This window comes from Salmo salar, chromosome 15 (genome assembly GCF_965601325.2).
Source record: "Salmo salar chromosome 15, fSalSal1, whole genome shotgun sequence".
NCBI classification, from domain to species: domain Eukaryota; kingdom Metazoa; phylum Chordata; class Actinopteri; order Salmoniformes; family Salmonidae; genus Salmo; species Salmo salar.
In genome coordinates this window covers 81,222,156-81,243,351 of record NC_138305.1, presented here as the reverse complement: position 1 = coordinate 81,243,351, position 21,196 = coordinate 81,222,156, and the positions used below count along the sequence as shown (strand labels likewise).

Below are 21,196 nucleotides of genomic sequence, written 5' to 3'. Positions count from 1 at the left end.
GTGCTGCAGCGTTCTGTATGGTTTGCAGTTGACCAATGTTGTAATAAAAGCATGGATGAGTCTCTCTGTATCAGCCAGTGTATACAGTCATTGATTGGTACAGTTCATAAGGGACCTTACAGATGTGGACACATGCTGCCATTTTCTCAATAACTTCCATTGCCACTGGCTGACATTTAGTGTGTTACTACAGCGTATATGATCCTGCCCAGATGATAGGTGATGATGCTACACTACAATATTGGTTGTATTATGGAAAGGTCTGGCTGGAGATAAAGATGTCACTGGGATCTTCCACAGCTTGGTTTATTTGATCTTCTGAGCCTTCTGGGCTGACTTGGTGACCTTGCCAGTACAACCCGTTTTCTTCTCCATGTTTTTGATGATGCCAACAGCAACAGTCTGCAGCATGTCCAGGACAGCAAAATGACCTGTTTGCACACAAAAATACACAATGCACGCAAGCACGTGTAAGGGGCTTAATACAGTTGTATTCCAGCCACTAGGGGGTACTGTATTCCAGCCACTAGAAAGTGCTGTAAACTGCTGTTACATGTGCTGACATGATTTAAAGTCTAGTAAACAGTACCTTTCACGTTGTAGTTTATATTATAAGTTCATAGAAAGGATAACACATTTGGAGGCTCCGCTGAGATTTATTTTCATGTGAGCACCGGCCCATATTCCTGGAACGGATGAGTGAGAGACATTGGGAGAGTAGCTAGCTAGCTAACGTTAGCGGGCTAACCTCCTAACGGATTGTAGCTATCTTGCCATTGCCTGCATTGTCGTTGTTGCCACGTGAGTAGAACAATATGAGTCGAGAGAGGAAAACGTTGTTGGATGAAATCGAACAGAGTTTATGGACTTTAACTGAGGATAATTTACGGCACTTATGTGTACGTTGTGGAATAAGAGGTGTAGCTGACTCTGAAGTCAAAGGAAAGAGCCATCGCGCTTTGCGGCGCAAATTGATGGAAGATTACTGTGAGAAGGAGGATTTAATGGAATCAGAGGATGAGGGAATGTCTTGGCTGCTTCAACTGAAAGACAAAATCAAAGGAATATTGGATTCTGAGGATACTGCAAAAAGTCTGCCTACAAGACTTGGAAATACATGGACCGATAGGAAATCAGAATCAGAAAGATAAGCTCAGGTTCAGCAGCCTAGAACATCAGATTGAAAATGGACGGAGAAAAGGGTACCATGAATTAGAAATCCTAGAAACAGTAATCAGAGCTGTGAGCCCAGGGTTTAAGATGAGGAGTTATCTGGAGGGAAAAACAGACATGACACTCTACACACTAAGGCAAATCTTGAGGACACATTATGCAGAGAAGAACCGTTTCACAAGTTGACTAAGGCAACACAAGAGCCAGGAGAGTCTGCCTTGGACTTCCTAGTCCGAGTCTTTGACCTGAGACAGAAAGTGTTATTAGCCTCAGCTCATGTCCAATCAGGACTGAAATATGGTACAGAGTTAGTCAAGAGCCAATGCCTGCAGGCCATTCTTACTGGATTTTCAAATGATAATGTCAGGGCAGAGATGAGAGTGCATCTCCAGAATATTAACATCAGTGATGAACTTTTGCTTGAGAAAATCCAAATTGCCTAGGGCAATGAAAGCGAACGCATGCAAAAGGCCAGGATTTCACGTAAGTTCACACCCACACGAGTGAAAGCTGTACAGAGTGAGGATAATGGGGATAGCGAAGGGGAATGTGCTCAGGCAGAGCCCCAACAGACCACAGTCCGAAAACAAAAGAACTACAATCCCCTCCTGAGTAAAATTGATGCGAGCAACAAAGCAATCAAAGAACTGACCTGACAGGTAGCCTCATTAGTACAGTTAGTGCGGGGCCAGGGTGACAGTTCAGTTAGGAATCAACCAACAGAAAACCAAGTCCAACCAACAGAGAAAAAAGAAAATGCAAAAGTTGTTATGAGACTGGTCAACAGACTTTCCATCATTGCTACAAATATGGCAGTGATAGCCATTTAGCAGTAGGATCAGGGGCAACGCACATCCATCGGGAAACACCTGGGGGTCACAACCATGGAACGGGGAGTGACCTCAGATACATCTAGTTCCATCCAGTGTTGCAGTGGCTGCAGTGCAAAGGTAGAGAGAACCTCAGAGTTTAAGTTGTGTTAATTGTGTCATAAAGCTGCCTATTGTTCCAGAGTGTGCCAACAGAATCATTGGAAACAGCACCAACCTACATGTAAGACTGCCCACAAGACTGACCGCAACAAAGTGGGGGGCAACTACCCCAGCTACCACAGGACATTGTAATATAGCACAGCTCATTGGTAAAAAAAAAGTCAAGTGTGGTGTTATATGGAGGGTGTAAAGACCCTAGCACTATTGGACACAGGGGCTCAGGTATCCATCATAAGTGAGGAATGGAGAAAACGTAATTTGCCAAGCACACAAATTTGACCACTGGCAGAAATCATGGGCAATACAGAGAAACTGGATCTGAGGGCAGCCAATGGCACTGAAATTCCCTTTCTGGATTGGATGGACATTTGTTTTAGTTTGCTTGATCCCAAAGCTGATGTCATTGTAGGAAAACAATTGAGGGTTCCGATATTAGTCACAAATGAAAGACTGGCGAAACCAATCATTGGGTTTAATGTAATTGAAGAAATAGTTAAATCAAAAAGTAACAATGAGCCCTCAGAGCTGATATATATACAGTAACGATGCTAAGAAATGCACTTAAGCTAGGACAGGGAAAGGCAAAGACTCTACTCAATCTGCTTCAGCACTCATAGTACACGAAGGAATGCTTGCTTACAGCAGGCAGACGTGACATTGTCATTCCAGGTGGAAAAACAAAATGGATTCATCCCTGTATCCCAAGAGAGGCCCCCATTCAATGATGAAATTGTGCTATTTGAACCAGACTTGAGAATGGTCTGGGGCCTGGACCTACAAAGTTAGGTCGTGAAAACATCAAAACGGCCATCTCGTAAAGTTGACATTGCAGTAGTGAATACTACAAAACATGACATAACCTTACCAAGACAAACAGTGATAGGGAAATTACAGAGAGTAGTAGCGTGTCACATGGTTCCTGTGCCCAGTGGAGAAAAGGTTACTGTAGCACAGGTTCAGGACAGATCCCCACTGGAGCCTGGCCCTGACAACAGTCACATAGAGTGGTAGATGTTGACCTGTAGATGTTCAGCACTTGAGCCAAGAACAACAAGAATTAGTCAAACAGATGCTCAGAGAGGAATCAGCCATTTTCGGCAAATATGACATGGACAGATGGTGTATTGAAAATCGCAAAATGTAGATAACATTGACTGATAACATACCAGTGGCAGAGAGATACAATGGTGTGCCACGCCCCTTGTATGCTGAGGTGAAAAGCCACCTTCAGGGGCTCCTGAACAAAAACTTAATCAGGAAGTCAACTTCATCATACGCATCACCTCTGGTCTGTGTATGCAAAAAGGATGGGAGTTTAAGACTTTGTGTAGATTATAGGGGATTATACAAGAAAACTTTTCTGGACAGGCATCCCATACACCGTATACAGGAAATACTTAATGGTTTGGGAGGAAACTCATGATTTACAGTTTTAGATCAAGGAAAGGTATACCACCAATGTTTTGTGGGAGAGGTGTCCAGAAAATACACTGCCTTCAGCACCCCTTGGGCCTTATGTGAATGGAATATAATTCCCTTTGGCTTATCAAACAGTCCCTCTGCCTTCCAATTAAGCATGGTTGAAAGTTTAGAGGGTATACGAGATAGAATCTGTATACCATATTTGGATGATGTTCTTATTTTTAGTCAGTCATTTGAGCAACATGTGGAAGATGTCCGTCAGGTACTCAGGTAGCAAAATAAATGGGGTATTAAACTCAGGGCTGATAAGTGTGACCTATTCAAGAATGAGGTCCATTATTTAGGAAAAATAATTTCTGCTGAGGGTTACAGAATGGATGTTAAAGAAATTGTAGCAGTGCAAGAACTGGTAAACAGGCCACCAACAAACGTGAGAGAGCTGAGGAAACTACTGGGGTTTCTAGAGTACTATAGGGGTTATGTACAGAACTTCTCACAACATGCATAATGTCTCTATGACTTACTAGCAGTGAAGTCGGAGACCCCAGCCTCCTGGACGAGAAGGACCAAGATAGCGATGCAGTCGGGACAGGCTCTGCCCCACCAGAAAGTTATATGGGAGGATGCCACAGAGAATTAGAACACTTGGGGAGTGTGTTGACTAATCCACCTGTGCTTGCTGACCCAGATTTCAAGGACCCTTTTATCCTGCACGTTGATGCCTCTGAAGAGGGATTGGGAGGTGTGTTATACCAACGACAAAGTGGCAAACTGAGGGTCATTGGATATGTCTCCTCACCCTGACACAAGCAGAGAAAAACTATCGCCTTCACTCTGGGAAACTGGAATTCTTGGCCCTCAAATGGGCAGTGACTGAGCGGTTCCAAGATTACCTATTTTATGCTCCCTTTGTGACAGTGTACAGTGATAATAACCCCTTGACATAAGTACTAACTACAGAAAGACTGAATGCCACCAGTCATCGCTGGGTGGCGGAGCTGTCTGACTTTAATCTCAAACTGAAGTATCATCCTGGATAGATAAACACTGACACAGACTTTCTGTCACGTCCTCCTTTGCATGCTGAATATTACATGGAAGAATGCACACAAAAAACACACCTGAGACGGTTAAAGCAACGCTCAATACTGTTCAGACACAACAGAATGACTGTGTAACTTGGATATCCACGGTCACACTAAGGCCATCAGAGCAAGATGAGCTGTCATGGTGGGGGGGAACAGTTACAGCGACTGTCTCCACATGATCTCATGCAGGCTCAGTTAAAGGATGCAGCTGTATGGAGAATCTTGGAACTGAAAAGTCAAAGGACTAAGCCTAAACAAACACAATGTCAACAAGAGTCATACAAAGTGAAACAGTTACTGCAAGAGTGGAACAGGTTCCATGTCTCACCAGATGGATCATTACAAATGAAAACAGAAAAAATGACACAAGTTATGGTACCAAGTCAGTATAGAACACTGATTTACAAGTACTTACACACTGAAATGGCCCATCTAGGAACAGAAAGAGTGTTGAACTTAGCACAAGAATGCTTTTATTGGCCGCGCATGCAACATGACATTGAACACTTTATCACTAAAGTGTGTAAGTGTATCAAACAAAAGAAACCCAGTGTAATAACTAGGGTCCCAATGCAACATGTACGAGCTACAGCTCCTTTCCAGATTATTTCAATTGACTATATGCATTTGGAGAAAAGCCGAGGGGGCTACGAGTACATTTTAGATAACTTGCACAAGCCTACCCCACCAGAAAAAGGTCAGGGAAAACTGCAGCAAAAAAGCTTTTCGATTTTTTTTTCCCAAAGTTTGACTTTGTGTCAAAATTCCATCATGATCAGGGAAGAGAGTTTGAAAATCAGTTATTCAGAGCCTTGCAGAACTGTACGGAATAGCCAATTCTAGAACCTCTCCATATCATCCACAGAGGAATCCGGTGGAGAGATTTAACCGTACACTATTGTTAATGTTGCGCACACTAGATGAAGAAAAAAAGGCCAACTGGTGTGATTATCTGAACAAGGTCATTCATGCATATAATTGTACCACCAGTGATGCTACTGGGCTCTCACTGTATTTCCTGCTATTTGGAAGGGCTCCACTGCTACCTGTTGACCTTGTCTTTGGTTACAGAAAAAGGAACAGGAGAAATCATACCAGGATTATGTAGGGATGTAGGGATGAAGAGAGCAGACAGAGTAGCACACAGCTAGTATCAGATAATAGTGAGGAACGGGGTCAGACTGATAGAAACTTCACTGTGAAGGAGTGCCAGCCAGTCCTCAGAGAGAGCCCAGAGAGGACGGGGGTAAATATGGAAACAGCTGAGGGCTCAGAGACTCAATCATCTCATGATGAAGTGGACACTGATTCATTGGGGTCACCCATGACCTTCCCCTGCCGTTCAGCCCGGCAAAGGAGGCCCAGAGACATTCTAACCTTTAACACTTTAGGGCTGCCAGGCTCTTATCAGGATACCAACTAGAGATGTTCAGATGTGTATATATTTTCTTGTTTACCTTTACTAATCACAGTGTGATAATGTTTAGTGGGGGTTGCGTCTTTGCCCATAAAGGTAGACCGGGCATGTCTATATAGTTGTATGGCTGTTAGCCCAGTTTTCTCAGGTGTTCTCATGACCTGTACTTACATCCTCTGTGTTTGTTTTGAGGCCAGTGAAATGTTTGGGACAACATTTCGTTTTTGGAGGGGGGGTGTTGAAAGGGGCTTAATACAGATGTATTCCAGCTACTAGGGTGTACTCGGGTGAAGCCCATGGAAATAAAGAAATATAGTTCAAGTGAATTGGGGAGAGGAAGAAAAATGAACAGAAAGTGCTGTAAGTTGCTGTTACGTGCTGACATGATTAAAAGTCTAGTAAACCATACCTTTCACGTTGTAGTTTATATTATAAGCACATAGAAAGGGTAACACACACACACACAATGAAACATAAATTACTCAATATTGTTGTTTAACATCTCAATAATGATAACTTTCACAATGATTTGATTGGCTCCTCATCCTTAGTATTTAATATTGTTTCAGTATTCTGCTCTTGTCTTGTATGATCTCTCTGATACTAAGCAGGCCTGTTAAAACCCAGCCATGCAAAAGGCTGCTTGTCCCCAGGTACCACTCACAAACTGATGGATTCTGTTCAAATGTAACATGTTTCAAGTTAAACTGTAGTTTGTTTGTATCCTGTTTAGCAAATGTTTACTGTGAGTATTAATAGAGTTTAGACCATGAAACTGCGAGTATGCTAATTTAGAAAGGTTGACCTAATCAGATGAGAGGAAATTGCTTAGGATCAGAGAGGGCTAGGATGAAGATGGACGGGGTGTGATTCTGACATCTAGCTGAACAAGAGAGGACCATGGACATTGTCACGGTTTTCGTCGGTAATGGAGGACCAAAACGCAGCAGGTATGTGTAAGCTCATCTTGAGGTTTATTTACTTCCCAAAATAACAAAACAAGTGAACGAACGATATACAGACAGTCTGGCAAGGCACAAGGCTAAACACAGAACAATCTCCCACAAACACACAGACAAACACACCCAACTAATATAGGACTTCCAATCAAAGGCAACACCACACAGCTGCCTTCAATTGGAAGTCCACCCCAATTAACTCTACATAGAAACACACTTACTAGACTACACATAGAAATACATAAACATAGACCATAAACCAAAAACCCGGAAATACTAAATCAAACACCCTTTTACCAAAACACCACCCCGGACCACATAAAACAAATACCCTCTGCCACGTCCTGACCAAACTACAATAACAATTAACCCTTATACTGGCCAGGACGTGACAGACATTCCACAGGGGAAAGGAGGGAAAATCATTGGGGTCATAAAATGTATAGCTGGGGAGGTGACGCCTACAAGGGAAGAGTATAAGACGTTTTGTGAGCTTTCTAAATGCATGCCATCGGCTGATGGCATCCTTGGTAATAAACACTTAAAACTTCTCTTGAGCTTTTGGTCTCAATTCCTTACTGCATAGAGGTTGCAATAGCATTTTTCTTTTTAACAAAACAATACTCCCTCACTCCACCATTCTGGGTCTAACACACATGGGAGGCCAAGGCCCATTGGTTTCACAGAGGACTGTGATTTCACACTTCAAAAACACATGCAATTATTTCCTCTGTTGTTTGCAGACAGAACTGCAGCAAATATATTCAATCACGCCCAGAGAAATCCACCAAACCGCTCCCTGGACTGCGTTATGGTTGCTTAATGAATCCATGTTACAACCTCACAATCAGCAGAGAGAGAGAGTGTTTGAGATGAACCAGATGTCCAAGGGGGCTTCACCTTGGTGACTTGTCTGTTTGTGTGTAACCAAAACAGCCTCCCTTTTGGAACTAGAACAAGATGTGGAAGACAGCATGCCAGCTCGCCAAACAAAAGGTGGATTCTTACAAGTACGTCAGTCCCTGAGATTTGATTATAACCAATGAATTGATCGCACATGGGCTGCTGAGGGACATGAACGAATTAGAGGGCAGCTAGCCAGGCAAGTCTGGAAGAGAAATAGAATCCATTCTCTTGCTATTGGTATATGGCTGCTGTGCTGTAGATGGCTGAGGACAGTGGATGTTAGTTAGTTGAACAGTTACGGTTAACATGTGTACGTATACTAACCCAGGGGTGGGTATTTGCAGAAGCTCTCCACGCACATGGGCTCCCAGGAGCCATCTATACAATGGCAGCATCCCCAGCCATCAGGGCTTTGGGGTTGTCTTCCAGCTTTTTCACAGAGCAGTGGTTTATGTTCTCTTTGAGCTCAGAGAACTTACAGGCGATCGTGTGGCAGTCAATGACTGGGGAAAAGCCTGCACTGATTTGTCCTGGGTGGCTCAGGATAATCACCTGAGAGAGGAAGGGAATGAATTCATGTAAATAGGTCAATTAAATATTTCTATCAGGCTTTAGTACTGTATGTGTCTGAGATGTCCAGAGGGATGGCCTTTGACCTTGACCTGAGCTGTGAACCAAGCGGTCACTTGGGGCGGGTCAGACTGCTGTCCCCACACATGTTCCCTCTGCGGATGCCCTTCACAGATACTGTGCATTCGGAAAGTATTCAGAACCCTTGACTTTTTCCACATTTTGTTATTTTACAGCCTTATTCTACAATTGATTAAATACATGTTTTCCCTCATCAATCTACACACAATACCCCGTAATGACAAAGCAATTTTTTGCAAATTTATTACAAATAAAAAACAGAAATACTTTATTTACAAAAGTATTTAGACCCTTTGCTATGAGACTAGAAATTGAGTTCAGGTGCACCCTGTTTCCATTGATCATCCTTGAGATGTTTCTACAACTTGATTGGAGTCCACATGTGATAAATTAAATTGATTGGACATGATCTGAAGGTACCAAAAAATGTCTGCAGCATTGAAGGTCCCCAAGAACACAGTGGCCTCCATCATTTTTAAATGGAAGAAGTTTTGGAACCACCAAGACTCTTCCTAGAGCTGGCCGCCTGGCCAAACTGAGCAATCGGGGGAGAAGGGCCTTGGTCAGGGAGGTGACCAAGAACCCGATGGTCACTCTGACAGAGATCCAGAGTTCCTCTGTGGAGATGGGAGAACCTTCTAGAAGAACAACCATCTCTGTAGCACTCCACCAATCTGGTATTGATGGTAGAGGGGCCAGACAGAAGCCACTCCTCAGTAAAAGACACATGACAGCCCGCTTGGAGTTTGCCAAAAGGCACCTAAAGGACTCTCAGACCATGAAACAAGATTCTCTGATCTGATGAAACAAAGATTGAACTCTTTGGCCTGAATGCCAAGTGTGACATCTGGTGGCAGCATCATGCTGTGGGATGTTTTTCAGCAGCAGGGACTGGGAGACTAGTCAGGATTGAGGCAAAGATGAACGGAGCAAAGTACAGAGAGGTTCTTGATGAAAACCCTAAACTCCCTAAATGCAGGTGTGCCAAGCTTGTATCGTCATATCCAAGAAGACTCGAGGCTGAAAGCGCTGCCAAACGTGCTTCAACAAAGTACTGAGTAAAGGGTCTGAATACTTATGTAAATGTCATATCTCAGTTTTGTATTTTTAATACATTTGCTCAAATGTCTAAAAACCTGTTTTTGCTTTGTCATTATGAGGTTTTGTGTGTAGATTGATTAGGGGGAAAAACTATTAAATCTATCTTAGAATAAGGCTGTAACGTAACAATATTTGGGGGAAAAAAGTGAAGGGGGGTGCAACTCAATATTAGGAAGGTGTTGTAAACTCAGTATATATTTATATATATTTATTTCCGGCGGCATACAAAAGGGGGGCCACGGGCCGCATGCTTCCCGCTAATTGCCCATCCCTGCGAGACTAGCCTATTACTTTTGTTTAGTGTTAGAGTAGCAATCCTACCTCCTATCTTCTAAACGTCCTGCAGGGGCAGGCAGAGGGGTTTGTCTGCGGGCTGTGTCGGAGGCATGATGGTGTCTAAAGTTTCCAGGAGACTCCGTTGCTGTGGTGCTCCTTCCTGTCCAGCTTCCAGATTTTGAACCAAGGAATGAGGACAGAGTGACAACACAGAGAAACAACATGAATTTGTTTGGAAGTTGGGGTATCAGTTGATTGAGGAACAGGAAAATTCATTTTACATGAACATGAGGACATCTTGTGGAGTATTGAGGAATTACACACTGTCAACCAACTATAGCTCTGAGAGGGGGACTGTTCCAGCATGTTGTCCCCACAGCTTTGGAGTTGTAGCCAATCTTCTTGTTGTAGGCACTGACTTGCTTTTCTATCTCATCATAGTGCTTCTCACTGTAGAGCTGCTATGTGGAGTCCATCCTGTTGATCCCTACAATGAGCTGCTTGACCCCCAGAGTGAAGGACAGGAGGACATGCTCCCTCGTCTGACCGTTCTTGGAGATGCTGCCTCAAACTCTCCCACGATCAGCAAGGCACAGTCCGCCTGTACAACACAGCAGGCATGGGGATTGTTTAGGCTCAGTGAGATCAATGAGTCAGGGTTTAGAAGAATGGTTAGGGTGAGGATGAGGAATGGTAACATTATGGTGAGGTTTTTAACCTCCTTACCTGGGATGTTCCTGTGATCATGTTGTTGATGAAGTCTCTGTGCCCTGGCGCGTCAATGATAGTAATATAATACACTGAGTGTACAACACATTAGGGACACTTTCCTAATATTGAGTTGCACCCCCTTTTGCCCTCAGAACAGCCTAAATTGGTCGGGGCATGGACTCTAGAAGGTGTCAGAAACATTCTACAGGGATGCTGGCCCATGTTGACTCAAATGATTCTAACTTTGGTTGGTTGGATGTCCTTTGGGTGGTGGAACATTCTTGATACACATTTGATACACACAAGAAACTTTTGAATGTGAAAAACCCAGCAGTGTGGCAGTTCTTGACACCTTCAAACCGGTGCGCCTGGCACCTACTACCGTACCCTGTTCAAAGGCACTTAAATATTTTGTCTTGCCCATTCACCCTGTGAATGGCACATTCCATGTCTCAATTGTCTCAAGGCTTAAAAATCCTTCTTTAACCTGTCTCCTCCCCTTCATCTACACTGATTGATGTGGATTTAACACGTGACATCAATATAAGGGATAATAGCTTTCACCTGGATTCACCTGGTCAGTCTACAATACATGACCAAAAGTATTGGGACGCCTGCTTCTCGAACATCTCATTCCAAAATCATGGGCAATAATATGGAGTCGGTCCAAACTATGCTGCTATAACAGCCTCCACTCTTCTGGGAAGGCTTTCCACTAGATGTTGGAACATTGCTGTGGGGACTTGCTTCCATTCAGACACAAAAGCATTCGTGAGGTTGGGCACTGATGTTAGGAGATTAGGCCTGGCTCGCAGTTGGCGTTCCAATTCATCCCAAAGGTGTTCGATGGGGTTGAGGTCAGGGCTCTGTGCAGGCCAGTCAAGTTCTTCCACACCGACCTCGACAAAACATTTTTCTATATGGACCTCGCTTGTGCACGGGAAAATTGTCATGCTGAAACAGGAAAGGGCCCTCCCCAAACTGTTGCCACAAAGTTGGAAGCACAGAATTGTCTAGAATAACATTGTATGCTGTAGCGTTAAGATTTCCCTACAATGGAACTAAGGGGCCTTGCCCGAACGCTGAAAAACAGCCCCAGACCATTATTCCTCCTCCACCAAACTTTACAGTTGGCACTATACATTCAGACAGGTAGCGTTTTCCTGGCATCTGCCAAACCCAGATTAGTCCGTCGGACTGCCAGATGGGGAAGCGTGATTCATCACTGCAGAGAATGTTTCCACTACTCCAGAGTCCAATGGCGGCAAGCTTTAAACCACTCCAGCCGATGCTTGGCGTAGTGCATGGTGATCTTAGGCTTGTGTGCGGCTGCTCGGCCATGAAAACCCATTTCATGAAGCTCCTGACAAAACAGTTCTTGTGCTGACGTTGCTTCCAGGTGCAGTTTGGAACTCGGTAGTAAGTGTTGCATCCGAGGACAGACTATTTTTACGAGCTATATCACTCGGCAGTCCCATTCTGTGAGCTTGTGTGGCCTAACACTTCGCAGCTGAGCCGTTGTTGCTCCTAGACATTTCCACTTCACAATAACAGCACTTACAGTTGACCGGGGCAGCTCTAACAGGGCAGAAATTTGAAGAACTGATTTGTTGGCATCATATGACTGTGTCACGTTGAAAGTCTTCAGTAAAGGCCATTCTACTGACAATGTTTGTCTAAGGAGATTGCATAGCTGTGTGCTCCATTGTATACACCTGTCAGCAACAGGTGTAGCTGAAATAGCCAAATCCACTGTTTTTGAAGGGGTGTCCACATACTTTTGTATATATAGTATATGTCATGGAAAGAGCATGTGTTCCTAATGTTTTGTACACTCAGTGGTCTCAAACTTCCACAGCGAGATGTCAATGGTGATCCCCTGCTCCCTCTCTGCCTTCAGCTTTTCCAGCACCCACACATACTTAAAGGAGCCCTTTCCCATCTAGTGCAGAGAGATAGGGTAAAGATAAGTTAGAATGAGAATCTGGTCAGGTTAGAGAGAAATTATTTATCATTGAGTCATGGACATGTTATACCCTATAACCCCTTGTTATAATAACAGTGAATCATAGATGAAGACAGTCTTCCTCTTCATTGTGTGGTTTAGCAGAGCTGTCAAGCACTGATTATGCAGAGATACTAATCCACACTGGCCTCACCTCTACAGCCTCTTTCTCAAACTTCTCAGTGGTCCTCTTGTCGATGCCCCCACACTTGTAGATGAGGTGTCCAGTGATGGTGGACGTCCCTGAGTCCACATGACCAATCACCACAATGTTGATGGGACTTTCTCCTTTCCCATCCTGGAATGTCAAGGGATGGACTGCAGTAGAGGAAAGAATGGATATTGAACACATTAAACATTACAAATGTGACAGGGAGAACAACTAACACGAGGGGAAAGAGAGGGGGTGATATCAAATATCATACTGGAAACTCAAAAACTGTTATAAAGTAATTCCTTATTAGCCATGTAAAATCTGTTTTGAATTCGTATGAATTCATTACAATGACATGGCGCACTACAATTAGAGTCCTAACAAACAAACCTACTTAAATATTCTGCTGCAATGTGATGGGGTATCAAAGATTCATGTGTGGTACAGAGAAGTGTTTAGTCACTGGCCTATCACTCTGACAGATACTCGTTTAATAAAAACAGTCATGTTGCTTAGTAAATGCCTCCCGAGTGAGCACCAGGAAGTTCAGAGCCAAGACATACTAAGGGAAATCCTTTTTGGGAGATATCAATGAACAAATACTACACATCATAACACTCCATTAGAGTACACTGTTGAATTAACGAACCATTCACAAACTTAGTCCAAAATCATATTTAATGGGACATATGCCTTAAAATGGAACATGTCAAATAAATAGACAAACAAAATAACATATCTCACATGGATGGAGACTAGAGCTACACATTGTTTTATTTGATTCTGAAAAGTCAGTCATTGACAGACCCAAAAAAATATTTTGGAGCAATTACCAAAACATGCAGATTCAATAATCCCCAAGGACAAAATTACATCAACTAAAAAGAGGAAAATTACAAACATTTTTCACCACTGGCAACTACAGTTTATACAGATATAAGGAGGCATAATGACAATCTGGTTGGCAGTCACTGGAAGAGGTGGACCAGGTACACAACCATGAGTAGCTCTATACATTTGTTTATAACCACTTGTAACAGTTCAGAACTAAAAATGACAATGACAGTCAATTAATCAATCAAATGACAATCAATTAATGCAAGCGTCCAGCCAGTCACATACAGTGTATTGATGTGATTTAGTAGTCCAGCATTTCTCCAAAGCCAAACAAGAGAACTTCACATAACACAAGCCTGAACACAAGCACTAGTACCATTACACTTATTCTGACGTCAGTGAAGAAGCATTGATATGCGTCAGCTTGAATTGTGTCAATATTAGTAAACTGTCATGCTGGCCTCTGATCCACAGCACAGCTGAGGACTGGAGGGACGGGATGGTCAAAATGTACCAGATGCTGTGACAGTATATTGATCATCATGACCGATACAATTCAGTGTTGTAGTCATCACACTGCTTTTGCGGTGTGGTTTTCAGAGATTGTGTGGCAACAGGGAATGCTACATCTTTCTAGTTGTTCTGAGAAAACACAACATACTAAAATTGCAGCTTCTGTGGGCTTAAACGTTCTCAATGAGGTATCCAGGATACCTATCCACAAATTCAGCATTGTCCAAATAGCTCTTATCTATTACTCATAAAATGTCACTCTCCTATCATTCTCTCCCCCCCTCTTCCCTCCAGGCTTCACAGATGAGTCTCTCCAGTCCCAGGTCTCTCCTGCTCTCTGCAGTGGATGATATCTCGACGGCGCCTCCTGGTGGCTTGGCCTACGTCCTTCTCCGCTTGGCTCCACCGGGGCTGGAGGGGTTGCTGCTGGAGTTGAGCACCTTCTCAGTGGCACGGTTCCTCTTCCTCTTGTCTGCTGCCTCCTTCCCCGGGCCGCCCTCAGCCCAACCCTTCTCTCTGTCTCTTTCTCTGTCCTTGTCTTTGCTGCCCACCCTCTCTGTCATCTTCACCGAGGAGTTGCTGCCTGAGAGAGACAAAAAGGAGAAAAAGAGAAGATGAGAGGGAGTTTTCAGGTAAGGGAGGTTTTGCAAATTATTGACAGTTTAAAAGATTCTGCATCACTCAGTCCAAGTTCCGAAATCTTCTCTCAGGTCAGTGAGGAAGGCATCAAGTGACTGCTACTACTAGGGCTGGGACAATACCAGTATCACTATATTTTTTCCATGGCAAAAATGAAAACACGTAGAAAAACAAACTCTTTGGCCCTTTAAAAACCTGCTGTATGTAAAAGATTGTGTGCTATAGCTTTGTGCTGTTTTCCTAAAGAAGTTAAATCCGCTTTGTGTTTTGTTTCCTTGCCACGATACTGTTGCGATACTGGTAGCGTTCTGGCCCTAGCTACTACAGTGACTTGGTAGAGTATGGTGGACTCAAATTAAACCAGTTGTTATTCTAGTGTCAGGCGATACTGTTTGCTGGGTACATCCAATAATGATATCATGTACAATAGACCAAGGGCACAGTGGTGGATAGAGGACCAGAGTGGAGTTCAACAGACAGGTGACATTCAAATAGTCTTAAGAAAAAGAATGATGATAGAAGAGAGAAAAGGCTGGTTCAAGAGCACTAAGTCATAGCCTCCATTTCCCATCACCACCCATTTGAAGCATGCAATTATATCTTCTGTCTTATGTCATCAAATTCCATCAAAACAAAATAGAACTATAACAAAAATTGACATGCCATGCTTGAAAACGTCTTCAAAACAAACAAAAAAAGTTAAAAGGAGAGAAAAAGAGAAACTGAGAAAAATACAGACGCACATTTTTTTGTGCACTAGGCGGGTGGTCACTCTAAAGAAGCCTCTGGTTATGAGCTGGTCTGTACTGGGGTCAAGCTGGAGTTTTGGAACAGATCGAAAGAGTCCTTCTGTCCATACCTCTCAAAATCCTGGCCAGCAGCCATACTGGGACTCAGACCTTTAAAAACGAGACACAAACGACCAGGGTGAGGGATGTCGCTTTTTTGTGCCAAAGGAGAAGAGATGCACGGACTCACGTCAGAGAGAAAGAGGAGAGGAGAGGAAGAGGGGGGCAAAGGAGGTGAAACATAGCTGATGTAATTTAATGAGAGAGAGAACCTTCTTCATGCATGGCTGGGGGGTCTCGTTCTTCTTTGAAATCGTCTTTCATGTCGTCCTCGGATACCAGTTTACCTGTTTGAGGCGGAAAGAGAGATAGTATGGACTTTCCAGTAGTTCAGCATTTGAGTAAGTATAGTGGATTCTGAAAAAAGAGACTTTACCTTCTTTTACTTGTTGAATAATCTCGTCTGGAAGATTGAAGCTCTTCTCTGAGTTGGGAAACGGCAATATTTCAGACTCATGCTGCAGTGGACAGAATGTGTGCCTTTATCATTAGTATTCAGTGTTACATAACAACGGGCTGACTGTCAATCTATAACAATCTATTACAAATGCCAGACAAAGATCATGATGCTCTACTCACCAAGGCTGACATGTCATACATAGTTCCCAGGTGGTCCCAGATCACCTTTGATGACACTTGCCTCCCAATATTCTGGCTGAATTTATCCCGGATACAGATCATGTGAAAGTGACGATTTACCCCTACAGAAACAAATTCCGGACCAAGTGATAGGTTGACTGTCTGATACAATATTCTATAGTCAGACCATTCAAATCTAGTTATGGATTATAACAAAGAACAATATGTTGGCCAAAAGTAAAACTAGAGATAGCTAGTTTACTTCTTCTTTAGCTAGTACAATAAGCTAACGGCAGGTTAAAACAAAAAGAAAAGGCAAAGCAATTGATTTTGGGAAGAGAAGCTGCTTGTGTTATGATTTTCACATGTGTATGCAGACCGGAAGTTCAATTGGCTCGCTAGCGAACGCTCTCTCAGTGAATACATTTGACCAACACACTTTGAGAGAACATGCAGATGTTTAGCTAGCTAGCAAGCTAAAATGTTAAATGATTGTGTGAGTTCATTGAGATGTGTCATTGTCTGGCTATGAGTAGATAGCTAGCTGTGAATAAGCTGGCTAGCTAACTTGTTGGGGGTTTGTTGTGATTGTGGGTGGCGGGCTCTTGTCTCGTCTTCTGCGTCACGTCTCCACTACAACCTGGAGATTTCAGGCCTACACGATCAACACACAGCTCGTTAGCTAACGTTGAGTTAGCAAGCTACCATACGGTTGGCTAGCTAACTTTATATTCTTACCTACGGGTTTGTGACCTAGCATTGCATGGAACAGGCACACCTCGACTTCTTGACTCCATACCACCGAGTCTTCGATGGGACTGATCCCAGAGTCTGTCTGTTTTTCGTCGGCTGGAACAACCTCGGCTTCCCCCATGCTGCTGTCCTCTTTCAATAACAGAAAACTGCAAGCAGGACAGAGAACAGCGCCCCTATCACTCTGCTAAAACGGTTATCCAACTGGGATGCACTTTCACCCAGAGATGTTTGATACAATACTTTGATAGGCTTGCTATAATAATATCGTTTTTTAAATGTCTTATATTGCATGTGTACAAACGGAGGTAAAGTAGGCCTAAAATGTGTATATGTGACTTGGATACAGCAGGCTACATTTAGACAGGGCATTCCATATTTGAGGCCGTCGTCGTGCACACAAACTGGACAGAGGGCATGTCTGGAGCTCTGGGGTAGCCGCATGCCCCTGCTTACGGTTACAATGTTGCACTGTGTCCAGTCTAGACTCGATACATTGTATCACTCACTTTATTACCAAATTATTGGTTATGGAATAAAGATAAGGGGCTGCCTGTACGATCCATGTATCATCACAAGGGAGCGCTACATGACCTTGCGTCTTCTTGCTTCACCAGGCTTCAGCACAGTAGAATGAAATACAATGATATAGACACTATTCAATAGGACTACTCATAATACGGTAGTATGATAAAATTACTATTGAACAGAGAAAAAAATACTATTGAAAAAAGGACCTGCATGTCAGATGTATTGAACAATGTATAATGATTTAGTTTTAATGCCACATTGCTTTTTATTTTAGATTGATAATTGGCTATATTTCTTAGTTATGTTTGTATCCAACAGGGTAATATTATAGCCTACAAAGAGTAAAGAGTTATGCCAAGTGTAAAATTAACATTCATTTTTCTAAAGTCTCATGGTTGGCATTAGATAAACTAACAAACAAGGTTCACTTGTAATTGGCTATGCTTACTATTGATATTATCCAGTAATACGAGAAGTCATTTATACGATTTATTTTTCACAGTTTCAGCATTTCTATCACAGCACCTTATAATAACACATTAGTTTGTCATGTTCATGCCTCATTCATGGATTTCAGTAACACGAGTTAAATAGCTCAGGAGACTCAGGACAAATATATGGTAGATAGTAGGCTCTATTCAACAGTTGTATTTATTTCCACTCCCAGATGTAACGCGGCTCTAAATCCCCTGCAGTGCAGTGTGCACAGCTGCGGCGCTAATGTTTTAAAGCCGAGTCAGTGTGGGATTGTGTTTATGTGATAGCATCGTGCCAAGGGCAGGAAAGGGCAGGCGGGCCCAGACTGAGCGGCGCCGCCGCACACCTGGGGAAGTTCAGGTTAAATAGCCTAACATTCCTCGGCGCACAGCTGATTGAAACATTAACAAACAGTAATCCGCGAGCCAGGCTGCAGATGGACCGGGATCGCAGCCAAGAAAGGAGACTCGCTGTGTGTGTGAGAGAGATCGTGAATAGTAGGCTAAAGTTATAACTGAATATGAGAACATAAATAATACTAAATGTTGAAAATGAATAATTCTCAGTCTAAACCAAATTAACCACTTTTGAGTGCTATGTTGAATGCCTTGGTGGGTATTTCAATTAGGCAGTTTTATAGTTAAATTAAATTATAAGTAGGCCTATAGAGGTACACAACGGTGTAGGTATATTATGGAAACCTCAAATAGTTTATGTTGAATGCCCACTTATTAATTTTAGAATAGTTTGGATAATATCCAAGTGTTATAAGCTATGTAAGTAACATTAAGCATATATGCATCTCATTAACGTTGCCATACTCTGAATTAGTGGGAGTAAAGATCCATCGATTCAAAATGGCAGTGAGTTGTCAGAATGACATGTTTTACTCATACTTGATTACTTCCATTTGACAAATTATATTGATATTTGTACGGCACTGTTGAGGGAATTTGCAAGTAAGCGTTTCGCTGTACTGTTTATACCAGTTGGAAACTGAACGCGACAATTAAACGTTGGTGTCAATGCAATAATTGTCATCACCTTCATAGTGCATGTTCAACAACATACTGTTGTCATGATTTGGTTGCTTAGTAGATCCAAATACATGGTTCTGTTGATTGAACTCATTGTAATTTTCCATGCCTGCTAAAACGACGCTCTGTGTGGAAATGTAACTGCTAAAAACGTGTTTGTTGTGAATAAACAAGGTTCAAACTAAAAGAATGAAGAAAAAAGAGCAGGAAACACTCATCTACCATATCTGTTTTAATAAAAACACCATAAGTACATTGTTATAAAAACAATATTGGGATCACATCTGCATCATTGTAATATACAATACAAATATAGCTCAATCTGAGAAATTGACTTTTTTTTTGCAAAAAATATATACATATTTTCTAGGTATGACTTGAAAAAAATACAGAAAATAGAAATCGAACATGGAATGAAAGATTCTTTCACATAAAGTCCAACATGTATCAACATCTAAGAGCTCGTTGGGTTAGGATGCATTGTTGTTGATTGTCATCCTCAGGTCGACCAGCACACTTGTCTTCATGGCGCGCACCGCTCTTCTTGGTGACAGCAGGACACCTGTGGCTGCTTGGGGACAGCGCCGCTGACCCGACACTTCGTAGTTTCAGCTCCTGAATGTCTATCTACGCACATCATGGACTATCACGTCGTTCCACTGCTGGATGTAAGACATAAGATTCGACGACATGTCATGCATGGCTGGCAACATCGTTCTTTCTGCTAATGATTCGTTTTGTTGCTTCCTTGATCAACGGCAGAGAATTCTGTCATCAGCGCAGCCGTTCTGTGAAAAATAAGAGGAATGGATAATGGTAAGTTTTATGACACAGAACTTGATTATAACACAGGAATATGCAGTGGTCTCATTTTACACTTGAATCTGTAACAGGCAACAACAATACATTTGCTGCAATTGTTTTGTACACATACCTCCACAGAGATGCTGGAGAGTTCTGCATTGAGGGTTGTCAGAGGAGTGCGGGTTGCACCTGAGATCTGCTGCTTGCCCGGTGTGTCCAGCTCGACCTGCAGGTCCCAGATATAATCGATGACATGCTGCAGAATCTCCATCTTACTGGCTTTCTTGTTGGCTGGCAGAGTGGGCACCAGCTCCTTTAGTTTGCTGTAACAGCTGTTCATGTCCTGCAGAAATACACTCATCTGCTCGTCCAACAGTGGGATCTTACACTTGGAGATGGCCATACTCTGCTCCGAGAGACAACGGACCACATCCTCGGTGTTTTTCAGGGCGCAGGTAGATCCGACAACTTTCATTTTCTTATTTTGTCGTCTTGAAAAGCTAAAATATAGGCTATATATTTCTGCTACAATGTACAACAGAAAATAGGTAAATACCTGCTAGTTCTGTTAGAAAAGTTCAGGTGATATCCTCGTGAGCGTTTCAAGCGTTAAGTTTGTAGCGTACTTGACAGTTTGTTGCGGAGGTGAACTCGGGCTGAATTTATCTTTCCAGAGGGTTCGGGGAGTGACCAAAGCGGGAACATTTGAAGGGTTGGACCAATGAGAAACTCCCAGCTGCATGGGAGGGGCGGGCTTCCAGTCCTCTCTCTAGCAATAGAGACTGGGTGTTATCAATCTTTACAATCTGCTAAATGATGGTGTTACAAATGGAAACAAATGTGTGCTTTTTTTTTCATGGTGTCCTGTGTGGGAACCCAGCTGTCCGTCGCCCGCGGACTCTGCAGGTGTAGAGACCGCCCGGAGACATGGGTGGGGGGCATATTCATGAAGAATGCTGCAATTACTAGATGAATAGGTTTTTAATTGTAGCCTTAACTGAGTAGACCGATTGAACTCAATCATACGGTAAATGGCCAGACCTGTCACAACAATATCGTTTATTTTATTGGTGATTTCTTTATATTTTTTAAATTCCAGTTCATTTATAATCTCGATTAAATAAAGTAGCCAACCTAAGCATTCTGCTCATTCCAACTGTGCATAATCATGTCCAACCCCAAATCAAAGTGCTTATTTTTTTGATTTGCTTAAGTAGAAATATTACGTTTTTATCAAATGGAAAAGTGCATAATAATATAAAATCTTATTATAAACTAAAGTTGCATCATCATATGGCCGTTCAACAAAGCGTATCCTATATA

General features: G+C 42.7%; 2 protein-coding genes and 1 pseudogene across 2 annotated transcripts; all 3 read right to left on the bottom strand.

Moving 5' to 3' along the window:
* Nucleotides 1–306: 306 nt before the first annotated feature.
* On the bottom strand, nt 307–13,124 carry LOC106572287 (elongation factor 1-alpha 2-like; annotated as a pseudogene).
* A 493-nt stretch (nt 13,125–13,617) lies between these two features.
* Nucleotides 13,618–17,170, bottom strand: mrgbp (MRG-binding protein; the record flags this gene model as incomplete). Its single annotated transcript, NM_001165282.1, is given in 5 exon segments — nt 13,618–14,788; nt 15,905–15,979; nt 16,069–16,150; nt 16,272–16,393; nt 17,010–17,170. Coding segments are annotated over 5 exon segments (618 nt in total). The 3' UTR covers nt 13,618–14,585.
* A 2,116-nt stretch (nt 17,171–19,286) lies between these two features.
* On the bottom strand, nt 19,287–20,509 carry LOC106572086 (DNA-binding protein inhibitor ID-1). Its single transcript, XM_014145909.3, has 2 exons — nt 20,004–20,509; nt 19,287–19,857 (listed from the first exon to the last, which is right to left on the bottom strand). The coding sequence occupies exons 1-2, from the start codon at nt 20,346–20,348 to the stop codon at nt 19,822–19,824; spliced, it is 381 nt and encodes a 126-aa protein (XP_014001384.1). The 5' UTR covers nt 20,349–20,509; the 3' UTR covers nt 19,287–19,821.
* Between the last annotated feature and the right edge of the window lie 687 nt (nt 20,510–21,196).